Below are 15,906 nucleotides of genomic sequence, written 5' to 3'. Positions count from 1 at the left end.
AGACATTGCAGCACTGAGAGAGAGGAGAGACACTGCAGCACTGAGAGAGAGGAGAGACACTGCAGCACTGCTCCACCACCCATGAAGCTCTCCCAGTGCCCTCCATGGTGCTCCATGGAGGAGCTGGGGTTTGAACCTGGGACTTCATGCTTGTTAATGTAGTCACTCTCCGGGTTGAGCTATCTCCCAGTCCTTAAGCCTGTTTTTCAGTTGATGCAAGAATATCGAGTTGCTCCAGATCCTTTTTGTATTGCTGTGATGTCTGTTCACTTTGCTAAGCTCTCCTGTCTGCTCTGTCCTTTGTTGGGAGTGTCTGTCGCCCTCACTATGCTTCTACATCCTTTGCCACATGGGGCTGGGTGCTCTGCAGGGTCCAGGATGATTCCAGGCTGAAGCAGTCCTTCCTTACATTCAAAATGATCTATAGTCACTGATACAGATTTTTGTTATTATTTTTTGTCGCCAGGGTTATCACTGGGGCTCAGTGGCTACATGATGACCAGCATTCCTGGTGGCCTCTTTCCCCCCTTTCTTTTCTGATAGTGACAGAGAGGAATAAAGAAAGGGAGATACCTGGCAGTACGGCTCCACCTTCTGTGAGACTTCCTCCCTACAGGTGGGACTGGAGACTTGAACCTGGATCCTTATGCATGGTAACGTGTATTCTACCAGGTCTGGCCCAGATGCAGATTTTCTCCTTTCCCTCTTCTTCCTTATGTCCTTCCATCCTTTCCTTACACACACACACACACACACACACACACACACACACCACACCACAGGTTCCTTAAATGTGATGGGGGCGTCCTTAAACCTGAGTTGCACACACAGAAAAACTACACTAAGTGAGCTATTTCACCAGCCCACTGGTACAAATTTTTTCTTTTTTTTTATATTTTATTTTAATTGCCACTGGGGTTATTGTTGGGGCTCAGTACCAGCACTACAAATCTACTGTTCCAGTGGTCACTTCCTACTCCTCCTCCTCTTCCTTCTCCTCCTCCTCTTCCTTCTCCTCCTCTTCTTCTTCTTCTTTTCTTTCTATTTTATTGGATAACACAGATAGAAATTTAGAGGGCAGGTAGATACAGAGAGGAAAAGAGAAAGACAGATACCTGAAGACCTATTTTAAGCTCATGAAGTGTCCCCACTGCAGGTGGGGCTCAAACCCGGGTCCCTGAACATGGTAATCTCTGCCCTTAACTGGGTGTGCCATCACCTACCCTTCTCCCCCCCTTTTTCCTTATGTCAAACCATCTGGAATAATTTCAAATCGGTCACGCTGAATTCTTTTCATTCTTTTAAGCAAATGAGTTTTTTCATTTCTCTTTTCAAGATAAATACAAATCTGACACCTTATCAATGAATTCCTAATTAGTATGGAGGCTAGTAACCCACCACAACGAAGCAGACAGAAATGAAACTTTTAAAAGGGAAAGTCATCGGGAGTCCGGCGGTGGCGCAGTGGGTTAAGTGCATGTGGCGCAAAGCGCAGGGACCGGCGTAAGGATCCCGGTTCGAGCCCCCGGCTCCCCACCTGCAGGGGAGTCGCTTCACGGGCGGTGAAGCAGGTCTGCAGGTGTCTGTCTTTCTCTCCCCTCTCTCTCTGTCTTCCCCTCCTCTCTCCATTTCTCTCTGTCCTATCCAACAACAAAGCAACGTCAACAATGGCAATAATAACTGCAACGAGGCTGCAACAACTAGGGCAACAAAAGGGGAAAAATGGCCTCCAGGAGTGGTGGATTCACAGTGCAGGCACCGAGCCCAGCAATAACCCTGGAGGAGAAAAAAAGAAAAAAAAAAGGGAAAGTCATATAGCTGAAGCTCTTCTCCAAATGGACCTTGACTGGGGGAAGTTCCTGTTAGCAAGGCATTATTTTCAGCTGTTTCTGAAGTGAGACAATGTTCCCACACAGATATTGTAAACACTTAGTCCTGCTTAAAAAAAAAAAAAAAAAAGATGTTTCTGGAACAGGTGTTGATAATTGTGGACTGTCACCTACTTTTGTAAATAAAGTTTTATTGACACACAGCCACACCCTTTTACAGTGTCCTTGGCTGCTTGTGCCTTTCACCCTTTTGAGGTGAGTGGTTGCCCTCAAAAAAACCTAAAGTGTTGTTCTGACTGTTACAGCCCCTGCTCTAGAGGATGTAATTTAAACATCTTATGGGTTGTTTTTCTTTCTTTCTTTTCTTTTTTTTTTTCTTAATTTTTAAAATGATATTTATTTATTTTCCTTTTGTTGCCCTTGTTTTTTTATTGTTGTAGTTATTATTGTTGTTATTGATGTCGTTGTTGTTGGATAGGGCAGAGAGACATGGAGAGAGGAGGGGGATGCAGAGAGAGGGCTAGAAAGACAGACACCTGCAGACCTGCATCACCGCCTGTGAAGCGACTCCCCTGCAGGTGGGGAGGTGGGGCTCGAACCTTTCTTTTCTTCCCTTCCCTTCCCTTCCCTTCCCTTTCCTTTTTTTTTTTTTTTTTTTTTTTTGCCTCCAGGGTTATTGCTAGGGCTCGGTGCCTGCACTACGAATCCACTGCTCCTGGAGGCTATTTTTTCTCTTTTGCTGTCCTTGTTATCATTGTTGTTATTATTACTATTATTGTTGGATAGGACAGAGAGAAATGGAGAGAGGAGGGGAGACAGGGAGGGGGAGGGAAAGATAGACACCTGCAGACCTGCTTCACTACTTGTGAAGCAACCCCCCTGCAGGTGGGGAACCAGGGGCTGGAAGCGGGATCCTTAAGTCAGTCCTTGCACTTTGTGTCACATGCACTTAACCCGCTGTGCTACCGCCCAACCCCTTCTTAATGGCTTTTCTATAGTTTTAAACGGTTAGGTCCAGATGCTAATGGGTGATAGAGAATCTCCTTGGTGAGCAGAACTCAGAACATGTGAGCCATTTATCTGTGGACGTGCCCTGGACCAGATGCTAATAACCCTTCAGGCCAGGACAGGTGGGGCAATGTGATTTTTTTTTGCCCCCAGGGGCTCAGTTCCTGCACCATCAATCCACTGTTCCTGATGGCCATTTCCCCCCTTTTTCCTATTTTATTGGGTAGAACAGAGAGAAATTGAGAGGAGAGAAGGAGCTAGAGAAAGAGAAAGACACCTGCTTCACCACTCGTGAAATGTCCACGCTGCAGGTGGGCAGCGGGGTCTTGAACCTGGCTCTTTGCTCATAGTACCCTGTGTGCTTCACCGGCTGTGCTGCCTCCTGCTCCCTTGGGGCAGTGTGACTTTGACAGAATAGTGCTGGTGGCACACTGCAAAGCTTTTGGCCTTTCTGCTTGGGGTTTCTTTGGCTCACACACACCCCAAATAGCTTTGTAGCTGACTCTGTGACTCGAGGATACTCTGCTGATTGAGCTATCCAGGATCTTACAACTCTCATTCTCTCAATCTAGTGATTTGGTCTGAATGTGGATTTTTTTTAAGTGAGGGGATTAATAGTTATTGGTACATATGTAGAATTCTCAATTTTCTGCAAAACACCCTCACCCCCCCAGCCTAGGTCCACTGTCCTGCACCAGGACCTGCAAGCCACCCCTAGCCCCAGGGTCCTCTACTTTGGTGCAGTATGAATTTGGCTTTTTAGAGCAGTAAGTCTCTTGTGTTGTCAAAAAAAAAAATCATGATCAGAGTTTTTTTCCCTATGTTTTCCTAATCAAAAACGCTTCATGATTTGTCTGACACCCCAATATTTCATTTTTCTTTATTTTTCATTTGGCTTATTTATTATTATAATAATTATTTTTAAATGATTTATTTATTTATTATTGGATAGGCAGAAAAGTTAAGAGGGGGAAGAAGTAGAGAGGGAAAGAGACAGAGAGACACCTGCAGCTCTGCTTCACCTCTTATGAAGCTTTCCCCCTGCAGGTGGGGAGCAGCGGCTTGAACACAGATGCGTGCTTAGCCAGGTGTGCCACTGCCTGGCCCACTCTTCTTCTTCTTCTCCTTCTTATTCTTTTAAATATTTATTTATTTTCCCTTTTGTTGCCCTTTTTTTGTTATTGATGTTGTCATTGCTGGATAGGACAGAAAGAAATGGAGAGAGGAGGGGAAGACAGAGACGGGGAGAGAAAGACACCTGCAGACCTGCAGGTGGAGAACTGGGATCCTTCCGCCGGTCCTTGCGCTTCATGTCACGTGCGCTTAACCTGCTGCGCTACTGCCCTACTCCCATTTCTATTATTATTATTATGGCACCTGAGTCTGCTTCTGGGCCAGCCTTTTCATTTCTTCTTTTTGAAAGAGGAGAGAGAGAGTGGGAGAGAGATTGGAGTGGAGAGCCAGCACAGCACCACTCTGCCATGAGTGCTGCATTCCCTGATGCTGTGCTACTCTTGTGTGCTGGCGGGGGCTCAAACCCGGGGCCTCATGCATGGCTAGGCGCTCGCTCTACCCGGGGAGTCTCTTCCAGATGGCCAGAGTAGCAGTTCTTACTACCCTGCATGTAACCACTGTCAACATCTGATGGTCTTTTTGGATTAGCTGGACCATCGGGGCAGGGCGCATCAGACCCCACAGATGAACCTTTGCAAAAGAAGGAAAATGTGGGGGCAGGGGGTAGCGCAGGGTTATACCCATGTGGCATGAAGTGGTTAAGTCACCAAGTGCAGGGACCGGTGTAAGGATCTGGGTTCGAACTCCAGTTCTCCACCTGCGGGGGTTTTGTGTGTGTGTGTGTGGGGGGGAGTCATGTCACAAGTAGTGAAGCAGGTCTGCAAGGTGTCTTATCTTTCTCTCCCCCCCTCTGTCTTCCCCCCCTCTCTTGATTTCTCTCTGTTCTATCCAACAATAATTGCAATAACAACAGCTAGAGCAACAAAATGGAAAAAATGGCCTCCAGGAGCAGTGAATTCTTAGTGTAGGCACTGAGTACCAGCGATAACCCTGGTGGCAAAAACAAACAAACAAACAACCTATTGCCCTTTTCTTCCTCTTCCTCCTCCTCCTTATTCCAATTCCAATTCCATTTTTCAATTCCAATATCACTTTACTGAGGAAATGCCGACTTGAAGGATTTCCTTTTCGTTGTCACAAGTCTACATTTCCTAAGATGGGTATTGTCTCACCCTCTCCCAAAGCATTCTCTTACTCCACCATAAGGACATAGGCTCCCAGCCTCCCCTTGGTAGTTCTTCCTTCTGCGTCTTTGAACCTGCTCTGCTTGACTGTCCACTGAGTATTCACTTTGTGTTGTCTTCCGCTTTTGTGTCTTAGCGTGAGATCACCCAGCATTCATCCTTCTCTTCTGGCTTACGTCACTCAACATGGCTCCCTATAGTTCCTCCCATTGTCGCTTCTTGTCTTCTGAATCTCCTCCTGCCCGCACCAGTCTCTGCCTCTGAAGCAGAAGTGGCTTCTTCTGTTGCCTTTTGTCTGTCTGCTGCTGTCACTTCCCTGTGGTGGACCTCTGGTTCTGCCGTAGGTATTTCCAGCGTTCATTTAGATCTTCATAAAGTAGCCCTCTCTGTCTTCCTCTTCCTCTTCCTCTTGTTGGGGTACCTGCAAACACACCTAATTTTCTCATGATTCACTCTGTGGCACTTCACAGATCCCATTAGAGCTTTGTGGCGGTCCCGCACAGGGCTGTCTGCTGTCTCCACACCACACACAAGCACATCACGTGTGTGCACTGTGCCCTTTCAGACGGCAAAACCCAGTGCGACTGTGCAACGTGTGTCGGTGCAGCAGTAGCTGCCTGCAGTGGTGTGGGGCCCAGCCTGAGATATCCATGGGGGGGGGGGGGTCTAGTGACTGCTTGTAATGAATGCCATCCAGTGCAGAGCTGGCGGGTCAGAACCTTCTGCTACTTTCTCTTTGGTTGTTGCCTTTCCAGGTAAGGCTAGGGACCTGGCTGTACTGGTGTCCCCTAGGCTTCTGGGTGGGGACCCCTAGGTGCCCAGGGGACAGTGCTTGCCCCTTGCTTTCCCTGCAGGCAGCCTGTGTGGTGATGGCACAGGGGTATGCTACCTGCTGCCGGTCTTAGACACCGTGTTTGTCAGGCGGAGACATCGTCGTCAGGGCTTGGGCCTGGCCATGCTGCGGGACTTCTGTGAGACTTTCCCTGAAGAGGAGGCCCTGGGCGTCAGCTGCCCCATCTCTCTAGCCATGATCCAAGGTAACCCCTCCTCATGGGAGGTAGAGGCACACGGGCCACCTTGGGGACGGAGAACACAAGGTCCTCCCTGGTGACACTGGGGAGAGGTGTCCATTCTGTCACATGGACATGGGCTCTCTCTTCCTCCTAAGGAATCTCTCCTTGCTTGGGCACAAACCAGACTTTGTGTTTGATGGCAAGGGGTAGCCTGCAAAGGAGCAAGTGGTGGCTGGGCCTCCTGGCTGCCTTTGCTCTTTCATGCCAAGCTTAGACTTCATGACTTTGCCCTTCCAACCAGGAGCCCAGGGCAGTAGGAACTGAAGGGAAGGCAGGATCTGGGGTGGGGGTGGGGGTGGGGCGAGGCCGACTCTGAAGATACTGAGCCCCCAGCACCTCTGTAACTCCCACAGCAGAACACAGCCACCTCCCTCCCTGCTCAGATGATGACCAGTTTTGATATGGAACCCGACACAACAAGCTGGGGCCCCCAGAAAGCCATTGATTGGCATTGCTGTCTGAGTGCCAGCGGGCTGGAGAGCCCCGGAAGCTGAGGTCTCAGTCCAAGTCCAAAGGCAGGACAAGTCCTATGTCCTGGCTCACGGAGGGGTGGCCTTTTGTTCTGTTATTCAGGCCTTCGACCAGTTGGGAGAGGGAGGATCACCTCCTGTCCTCTTTATCTTTTGACTCAAATATTCGTGTCCATGCAAACACAGCCTCAAAGCACTTGATCCCAGTCAAAGTGACATGAGCCACCACAAGGTGCCTTTCACAGTCTGGGAGGAAAGCCTTCTATGTATTTACCAGAGGAAGTTCAGAAAGCCCAGATGTTGAAAGTCCTGCTCAAGTCACCAGTTGTGGATGATTCTGGTGAGAGCCTCCAGGTTTCCTCTGCTCCCCTTGAAGCAGTCCCCCCACCTTTGAGTGTTGCTTCACATTTTGTCATGGAGATATTTTGGAGTCCCTACTGTGCCTGTATGATTTCACTGCTCCTGGCAGACTTTTTTTTTTCTTTTAATTTCATTTAGAGAGGGAGGAGAGACACCACAGCTCTGCTCCACCATTCACAGAGCTTCCTCATGGTGCTTGCATGTGGCGCTAGGGACTCGAACCCGGGTCCCTACACATGGCAGAGAGTGTATGTAATCTACTGGGTGAGCTATCACTCAGCCGTAGGCACCGGTTGGTTGACTTTGCATCTTGTGGTCTGGGAAGGACAGGAGAGAACAGGCAGGAAGGGAAAGCAGGTGAAAGTATATTTTTCCTGGAGTGAGCTTAGTCATCTCCTTGTTCCTTTCAAATTTATAACTCAAGGAGAGAGTGAATGTCTGAGGGTTAAGCCTCCCAGTCCGGGGGTGGGGTGGGGTGGGCTCTGTGCTCTGTGTTACAGCAGCCCAGGCCAGGGCAGCTGTGATTGGCTGGAGGGATGGGGATGCCCAGGAGGGCAGGCAGGCTAGGCCACCGTAGCAGTGGATGAGCATGGGGTCTGGGGGAGCACGGAGCAGAGTAGCCGGGGGTCTAGGGTGGCAGGGTGGGAGGAACCAGAAGTGGTCATCTGAGATTCTCAAAAGCTGGTCTGTGGGGACCAGGCCGGTGGGCCTCCCCCTCAGGCCTCACTCCCTCCTTCCAGTCTGCAGCAAGTTCCTGTCTGCCCATCCAGAGGAGAGGGGGCGCCTGTGGGAGGTGGAGCCCCCTGGAGCCTGGGGTCAGCGGATCAACATCTGGTTGAAGATTCAGCTTCAGCGGGGCCGACCTACAGACCGTGAGTGGGGTGGAGAAAGGGTGTTTTGTGCTGGGTCTTCCTAACTCCCCCTGGTGGATACACAGCCCCCATGGGTGCTGTCTCTGTTTGTGGGGCGGGCGGGGGCAGTAGAGGGGAGCCTGGGTATGTTGTGCGTGGTGGCCTTCCTCCGTGAAGCAGATCTCTAGAGCCGACCCCCCTTTCTCCAAGAGGTTTCCCCCCACTGAGGCAAATCTAAAGCTCTCTGGGTCTCCAGGACACACCCCCTTACGTGAGAAGGAATCATTCCCTCACAGAACAAGGTTTAATTCCTTCATAATGGAGGAAGGGCCCTTGCAAACGTTATTTCAAATAGGTCCCCGTGACTGAGAGTTCAAAAGACACACAGTAAGTTAATGGCAGAGAGTCAGCCTCCCTCCGGACACCCCCCCGCCCCCCGCCCTCCACAGGGAGAGGACGGCAGAGGACACTCAAGGACATTCAGCTGAGGCAGCCACACCTACAGGATGAAGTCCTGCCTGTGTGACTCGCCTGGCAGCCCCAGTTAGGGATGCAGCACACTTGGGGCTGCTGCTGACAGCCCATCGTCAGCTATGTACAGGGTTCTGGGGTTGTTTATTTAATCTTTAAATTATTATTATTATTATTATTATTATTATTATTATTATTATTATTATTATTTACCAGAGCACCGACCAACTCTGGCTTATTATGGTTGGGGGTGGGAGGATTGAACCTGGGACTTCAGAGTCTCAGAGTCTCTTTGCATAGCCCTTATTCGATCTATCCCCCTGCCGCTGGGGTTCTGATGGAGGCTGGAGTTTGAGAGGCATGGGAACAGGCAGAATTCCCAAGAAGAGGGGGTTCAGAGTATTCCTTTATAAAGCAGCACAGAAGCTCTGAACCTACAGAAAATCAAACTCTGCACACCGGCTTTGCATGACGGGCAAGTCTTGCTTTATTGTGTCTTTCTCCTCTTAGTAATCTGCCACTCCTGGTGGTCATCTCCCCCCACCCCCCATTTGATAAGACAGAGAAATTGAGAGGTGAGGGGAGGTAGGGAGAGAGAGAGAGAGAGAGAGAGAGAGAGAGAGACACCCGCAGACCTGCTTCACTTCTAGTGAAGCTTCCCCCCCCTGCAGGTGGGAAGCAGGGAGCTTGAACCTCAGTCCTTATGCCTGGTAACTTGTGTGTCAAGCCAGGTGTGCCGCTGCCTGGCTGCTGTACGTTGCTTTTTGGTAGAGTGCTAGGCACCATGTGCGTGTGCGTGCGTGCGTGCGTGCGTGCGTGCGTGTGTGCGTGCGTGCGTGTGTGTGTGTGTGTGTGTGTGTGTGTGTGTTTGTGTGTGTGTGTCCCAGCCTGCAGCCCCCATATTGGGGGGGGGCAGTGAAAGTTCCAACAGAATCAGTTCCTGGCCAGATTGACCACACAGCATCAAGGCCATTGCCAGTGGATAGATACTCAACTCATTAGAGGGCGGGAAATGCCAGGGACCTCAGCGGGTGACAGAGAAGATTGCCTTGGGGTTTACTGAGGACAGAAGGAGGAGGTGTTGCTCTCTGGGCACCTTCCGGCTGGGAGGCTTCAGGTCCCTTTTCAGATGCTAATGGCTTGACCAAGCACCCAGGAAGGAGGCCCTATCAGGGCTGAGACTGTGCTCCTAATGAGGGAGCTAAGTGACTTGCCCTGCGGCATTGATAGTCAGAATAATGGGACCTCAGCCAGGCTCCACAAATTAACCCAACCCCCACTCCCCCCAGGAGGACAGCGTCTTGAGTTCTCAGACCTGGGGGTGTTTGGGCTGGGCGCTCTGCATGCGCGCACCCGTGTGTGTGTGTGTGTGTGTGTGTGTGTGTGTGTGTGTGTGTGTGTGTGTGTGTTCAGCCCAGCTTTGTCTTGCCCAGGTCTGCCAGAGAGCACTCACTCCCTCTTGCTCCAGACAGGGGCTCAGGGAGGCCAATGCAGCCGTAGACCAGACCGGCATCTTCCTACTTCCAGACTGTTTGTCCATTTGTGGGATTTGCCCCACAGGTCACCAAGCTGGGGATTCTGGAGTGTTCTCTTCCTTGGAATGCTGTTGGAATTTTCCCTTGGCCGTGTAGCACTGTTTTGTTTTTGAATAAGTTGTTTTTTAAAATAGTTTTCTCCTCTCTTGCTCTCTCCCTCTCCCTTTCTCCCTCCTTCTCCCTCTCTTTCTTCTTTTTTTCCTGGAGCCTAGCACATCCCTGATTTATTTTTTTCATTTCCTTCCTTTCCTCCCTCTCTTCTTTCTCCTCTTCCTCCTCCTTTCCCTTCTCCTCCTCCTCTTTCTCCAGCTCCTTCTACCTCCTCTCCTCCTTTTCATTCTTCTCCCTCCTGTTCCTCTTCCTTCTTTTTATAGTTATTTATTTTCCCCTTTGTTGCCCTTGCTGTTTTATTGTTGTTGTAGTTATTATTGTTGTTTTTACTGATGTTGTCATTGTTGGATAGGACAGAGAGAAATGGAGAGAGGAGGGGAAGACAGACAGACACCTGCAGACCTGCTTCACTGAGCGCTTGAACTGGGACCCTTACACCAGTCCTTGCGCTTCGCACCACCTGCACTTAACCCCCTGCGCTACCGCCCGACTCCCTCTTTATTCTCTTAAATATTAATTTATTGGCTAGAGACAAGAGAAATTGAGAAGGGGAGGGAAGAGAGAGAGAGAGAGAGGAGAGAGAGAGCCGCAGACCTGCTGCACCACTCCTGAAGCTTCCCCCCCAAAGGTGGGGACTGGGGATTTGAACTCAGATCCTTGTACATGTAATGTATGTACTCAATCAGGTGTGCCACCACCTGCCCCCTCCCCCAGTTCACTTTTTCATCCAGTGAGAGGAAAAGAGACAGGCCACAGCACCGAAGCTTTCAGCTGTTTGCATAGCACTTCTCATGGGCCAAGGTGGGAACTTGGGTCTTGTGCAGGGCGATGCAGATGCCCGAGCTGGTGGTGTCTCCCTGAAGCTTTAACCCGCGTCAGCCGGCTCTGCGGGTGGGCAGCTGTCCACAGTGCGGCAGCAGTTAGCGGCGCTATCTTGGTGAGAGGTGCCGTGTCTGTGCTCCTGGCGGCACCGCTGTGCTAATGCTGCTGCTCTTTGAAAGGTTGTGGGGCGCCCTCTTGTGGCCACTGTGTGCTCTAACCCCGGATGGTAGCTTCCAGGTGTGTGGTTTTGAATTAACCGCTGGTGCAATTGTTTTGCTTCTCTGATGCTTTGTGCTTCGAAATCAGTGCGCTCATTAAGAATCTAGACTTTGATGGTTAGGGAGCAGATACCAGTGAACACTCGTCAATGTGCTTTAAGTTCATAACACAAAAGGAAGCGTTTTCACACATACAGGAAGGCAGAAAACTGCTAATGGGTCTCATTCATTCACTCACATATTCATTTGTTCACTTAGTTATTTTTTTCTCCCATTCATTCATTCATTCATTCACTCACTCACTCGCTCATTCTCACATTTGTGCATTTATTTACTAAGCAAATGACTCAATCTGTTTTTTTTTTAAATTCATTTCTTAACAACTATTCATTCACTTTTCACTCATCCATTGAAATCATTTCTGCTAATAGAGCCCAAAGCCAGGTGCTACTTGGCCTATCTTATGGCATTATCATGGTGAAGTGAATAGGTCTCTGATCTCATTTACTTATTTAATTATTTATTTTTCCTCCAGGGTGATTGCTGGGCTCGGTGCCTGCACCATGAATCCACCACTCCTGGAGGCCATTTTCTTCCCCCTTTTGTTGCCCTTGTTGTTATAGCCTTGTTGTGGTCATTATTGTTGTTGTTGATGTTGTTCGTTGCTAGATAGGACAGAGAGAAATGGAGAGAGGAGGGGAAGACAGGGGGAGAGAAAGATAGACACCTGCAGACCTGTTTCACCACCTGTGAAGCGACTCCCCTGCAGGTGGGGAGCTGGGGACTTGAACCGGGATCCTTACGTCGGTCCTTGCGCTTTGCGCCACCTGCGCTTAACCTGCTGCACTACCGCCCTACTCCCTCTGATCTCATTTATAAGTTTATACTTGGTGGGGGTAGATAGCATAGTGGTTATGCAAAGAGGCTCTCCTGCCTGAACCGCCAAAGTCCCAGGTTCAGTCCGCTGCATGACCATTAGCCAGAGCTGAACAGTGCTCTGGTAAAAACAAACAAACAAACAAAAACTTTAGGGGTCAGGTGGTAGCACAGTGGGTTAAGCACATATGGCAGGAAGCGCATGCCTAAGGATCCCAGTTCGAACCCTGGCTCCCCCCATCTGTCTTCCCCTCCTCTCTCCATTTCTCTCTGTCCTATCCTAACAACAATGACATCAAGAGCAAGAAGAGCAGCAAAAAAAAAAAAAAAAAAAAAAAAGGAAATAATCGCCTTCAGGAACAGTGGATTTGCAGTGCTGGCACCAAACCCCAGCAATAATCCTGGAGGCAAAAAAAAGCAAACAAAAAACTTTATTTATTTTAAATGGGTTAATGGTTTGTAGGACAGTTGTTGGCACATGGTTTATATTTGTATGAAGATATGTGGGTAACATTACTGAATTATTAAAAAACAAATCCATTGAAGAGAAGTGAATCATGCTTTCCAGATGCTGATGATTCTGTTCTGCCATGAACAAGCCAGAGTAAACAGGCACTGAACTATGCTCTGAAAATAAACAAATAAACAAAGCAGAGATTCAGGGCTGTTCATGTCCTGACTCTCCTGCCTACTTGCTCATCCTTCCTTCCCTGGGGAGGGCATCTCACCCAGGAAGCCCCCAGGAGGACAGAAACGGTGACCCAGAGCCACCTCAAGGCCATGGACCCAGTGGGCTCAGCGTTGGGGACAGAGAGGACGACAAGGTACAGTCCAGGCCTGCAAGGCCACATCTCTGTTGTGGAGTCACGGGGGCCTTGCACGGGCTGTCTCCACTCCTGGGCGACCTTTTCAGCTGCTGGTGGTGGGAGGATGGACCCCACAGCACCAGACCCTCCCTCCCCCAGTGCTGTGACTCTCGCAGGTGGTGCTGGGACTCTGACCTTGGTTCAGTGCATGGCCAAGTAGGCAGGCACCCCCCCCTGCTGAGCTGTTGCTCATAGCCTGAGGTGATTGTGTAAACCACTTCTCTGGGGCCAGCAGATAGATGATTTTCGCTCAAACTCCGTGCCACCAAGAGGAGAGGAGAGAGGTCTTTATTAAATTTAATTAATTAGTTAATTAACTTACTCGTTTATTTATTTGATAGAGACAGAGAGAAATCGAAAGAGCAGGGAGAGCTAGAGTGAGAGCAAAGGAGGGACACTGGCAGCCCCGCTCCGCCACTCCTGAAGCTTCCCCCCCTGCAGGTGGGGGCTTGAACCTGGGTCCTTGACCATTGTCACATGTGTACTCTACCAGGTGCAACACCACCCGACTCCCTTATTATTTTTTAAAGATGTATTATTTTAAAGAGAGAAAGGAGGGAAAGGAAAGAGGGACAGAGGGAGCGAGGGAGAGGAGGAAAGAGAGAGAGAGAGAGAGAGAGAAGAAACATCAGAGCATCACTCTGGCACAAGTGATGCTGAAAATCCAACTCATGACCTCATGCATTCTGACCCATAGTGTCACCCGTACAGTGCCAGGGCATAAAGTTAGGGTCTCATGCAAACACAACACTGCTAACCCCTTCCCAGGCCCTCCTCTTTCCTTCCTTCTCTTTCTCCCCCACTCTACCGCTCTTTCTGTCTATTCCTGTCTGTCTCCCTTCCTTTCTTACTAGAGGGAGAGACACCCTGCACTGCTCCACCGTTCATGGAGCCCCTCCCTCCCCCCTCCCGTGTCATCCATGATGCTCCCATGTGGCACCAAGTCTCAGGCGTGCGCCTAGCAGCTCCTCTGACTCACATCTTGTGACAGAGGAAGGCTCCCCACGCCTGGGCACAGCGGGAAGGTGGGCAGCTCATGGCCAGGGCAGGGCAGCCTGCTGAGCTCTGCGTTTTGCCTGGTCCCAGACTCCCGTTTGCAACCTGGAGGAAGCAGGTAGAGGGCGCCCTGGGCGGGTGCACCGAGGGTGTGTGTCCCAGAAGGAAGCCATGCATCCTGGCTGGGATACACACACACACACACACACACACACACACGAAGACAGAGACAGAGAGAGAGAGAGACAGAATTAACATGACGCTTATTTCACACGGGACACAGACAGAGCTTTACCTGATAGGAGACAAGCCAGAGGACATCGCAAATACCTGTGGGACCAGGTGTGAGATGGGAGCCCAGGACATGCAAGCCCTGTGCTCTGTCAGCTGAACTACTCCCCCTCCCTTCCCGAGCCGTGTTCTTTCTCCCGTCTCCCCAGACTGTGCGGGGGTGCGCTTAGAGCATCTGACGCACCAGATTCAGGGTAGGCCGGGTGAACCTGGCTGACCCAGCCTGTCCCCCCCCTCACTGAGCCCCTCTGTGGGTTCCTTTCTGACTCCAGGGGTCCAAGTGGAGAGCACTGGCCACACCAGAACCTGAGCCAGACGCTGGAGCAAAAGCAGCGACAGGACCAGCTGGGGGCCACCTGGGCTCAACTGGGGGAGACTGAAGACTGGGGTGCTTCACCCACCCGACTGCCCCCAGCTGCCTGGTCCCCAAGTCCCAGAGGCTCCCTTGCGTCTTGTGTAGAGGTTGAACAAGGGAACATGGATTTGCGGGTGGGTTGTCACCGTGCCCAGTGCGGCCATCAGCCAGGCTCCACCCTGCCCTGTCTGTTTATCCCCCGGGGCTAAAGGAGGGAGGAGGGAGGGGATTGGGGGCAGGGGGCACCGTCCAGAGTCCAGGCTGGCTCTGCCCTCCCACACTGTCTAGCTGGTGCCCAGATGCTGGCACAGCTGCCCCTCCATGTCCCTGCAACACCCCACACCAGAGCTTTCCCCTTGCCCTTGGGGTCCTCAGCCCTCACCCAGTTCAGAGGGAGAAGGAAGCGACTCCACGGTTAGAAGCACACCTGCTGGAGCCCCAAGGGATAGTTCACCCCAGAGGAAGCCTGTATTGCCTTGTGCTCTACCTGGGTTCAAACCCTGGCACCGCATGGGAGTGCCATGGCACTGACACCAGGGGTCCGAGTGGAAAGCACTAGCCACAATAAAAGGAGACTCTGGCGCCGCGGTTTCTCTCCCTCTCTCTGTGTCCTCTGTCTGTCTGTCCTTGAAGCTTAATGCATCAGCAAATAGACTCTGCTTAGCTTATTACATGGCTCCTGGACATTCTTGCCTGTTTGTTCCATAGCTCGGTTGGATTGTCATTCACACACCATAAGACTCACTTATTTGAGGGGGAGTTGGGTGGTAGCGCAGCAGGTTAAGCGCTTGTGGCACCAAGTGCAAGGACCGGTGTAAGGATCCCGGTTCGAGCCCTCAGCTCCCCACCTGCAGGGCAGTCGCTTCACAGGCGGTGGAGCAGGTCTGCAGGTGTCTGTCTTTCTCTCCCCCTCTCTGTCTTCCCCTCCTCTCTCCATTTCTCTCTGTCCTATCCAACGATGACAGTAATAATAATAATAATAATAATAATAATAATACAATAAAACAAGGGCAACAAAAGGGAAAATAAATAAAATCTTTAAAAAATAAATAAATAAAAAACTTAAAAAAAAAGACTCACTTATTTGAAAATACATACTGCCACCCATGTTGTTGTTTTTTTGGCCTCCAGGGTTATTGCTGGGGCTTGGTGCCTGCACTACAAATCCACTGCTCCTGGAAGCTATTTTTTCCCTTTTGTTGCTCTTGTTGTTTATCATTGTTGTTGTTATTGCTGTCTTTGTTGATAAGTCAGAGTGAAATCGAGAGAGGAGGGGAAGACGGGGAGAGAAGGATAGATACCTGTAGACCTGCTTCACCGCCTGTGAAGCGACTCCCCTGTAGGTGGGATCTGGGGGCTCGAACCAGGATCGTTGCACCAGTCCTTGCACTTCATGCCATGTGCACTGAACCTGCTGCGCTACTGCACGGCCACCTCTATCCATGTTTTTAAGGAGATTTGCAAAATTGTGTCACTACCTCCATCATCAAGACCCCAGAGGAAAAGCCCACCCCAT

At 50.4% G+C, this 15,906-nt stretch overlaps 1 protein-coding gene across 5 annotated transcripts in view; it reads left to right on the top strand.

Annotated features, from left to right (window-relative positions):
- The window catches only part of FAM169B (Protein), a 52,905-nt gene that overhangs the window by 7,781 nt on the left and 29,218 nt on the right, over positions 1-15,906 (top strand). For 2 of the 5 annotated variants that reach the window (XM_060184396.1, XM_060184397.1), the window contains exons 3-6: positions 5,950-6,132; positions 7,739-7,870; positions 12,601-12,706; positions 14,308-14,722. In XM_060184396.1, the coding sequence (XP_060040379.1) occupies positions 5,950-6,132; positions 7,739-7,870; positions 12,601-12,706; positions 14,308-14,599 (713 nt within the window). In that variant the 3' untranslated portion in view covers positions 14,600-14,722. Of the gene's footprint in view, positions 1-5,949; positions 6,133-7,738; positions 7,871-12,600; positions 12,707-14,307; positions 14,723-15,906 lie in introns of those variants that run through there. The other 3 variants (XM_060184399.1, XM_060184400.1, XM_060184398.1) reach the window with 3 other exon arrangements.

This window comes from Erinaceus europaeus, unplaced genomic scaffold (assembly GCF_950295315.1).
Source record: "Erinaceus europaeus unplaced genomic scaffold, mEriEur2.1 scaffold_603, whole genome shotgun sequence".
NCBI classification, from domain to species: Eukaryota; Metazoa; Chordata; class Mammalia; order Eulipotyphla; family Erinaceidae; genus Erinaceus; species Erinaceus europaeus.
This window is presented reverse-complemented; position numbering and strand designations above follow the sequence as displayed.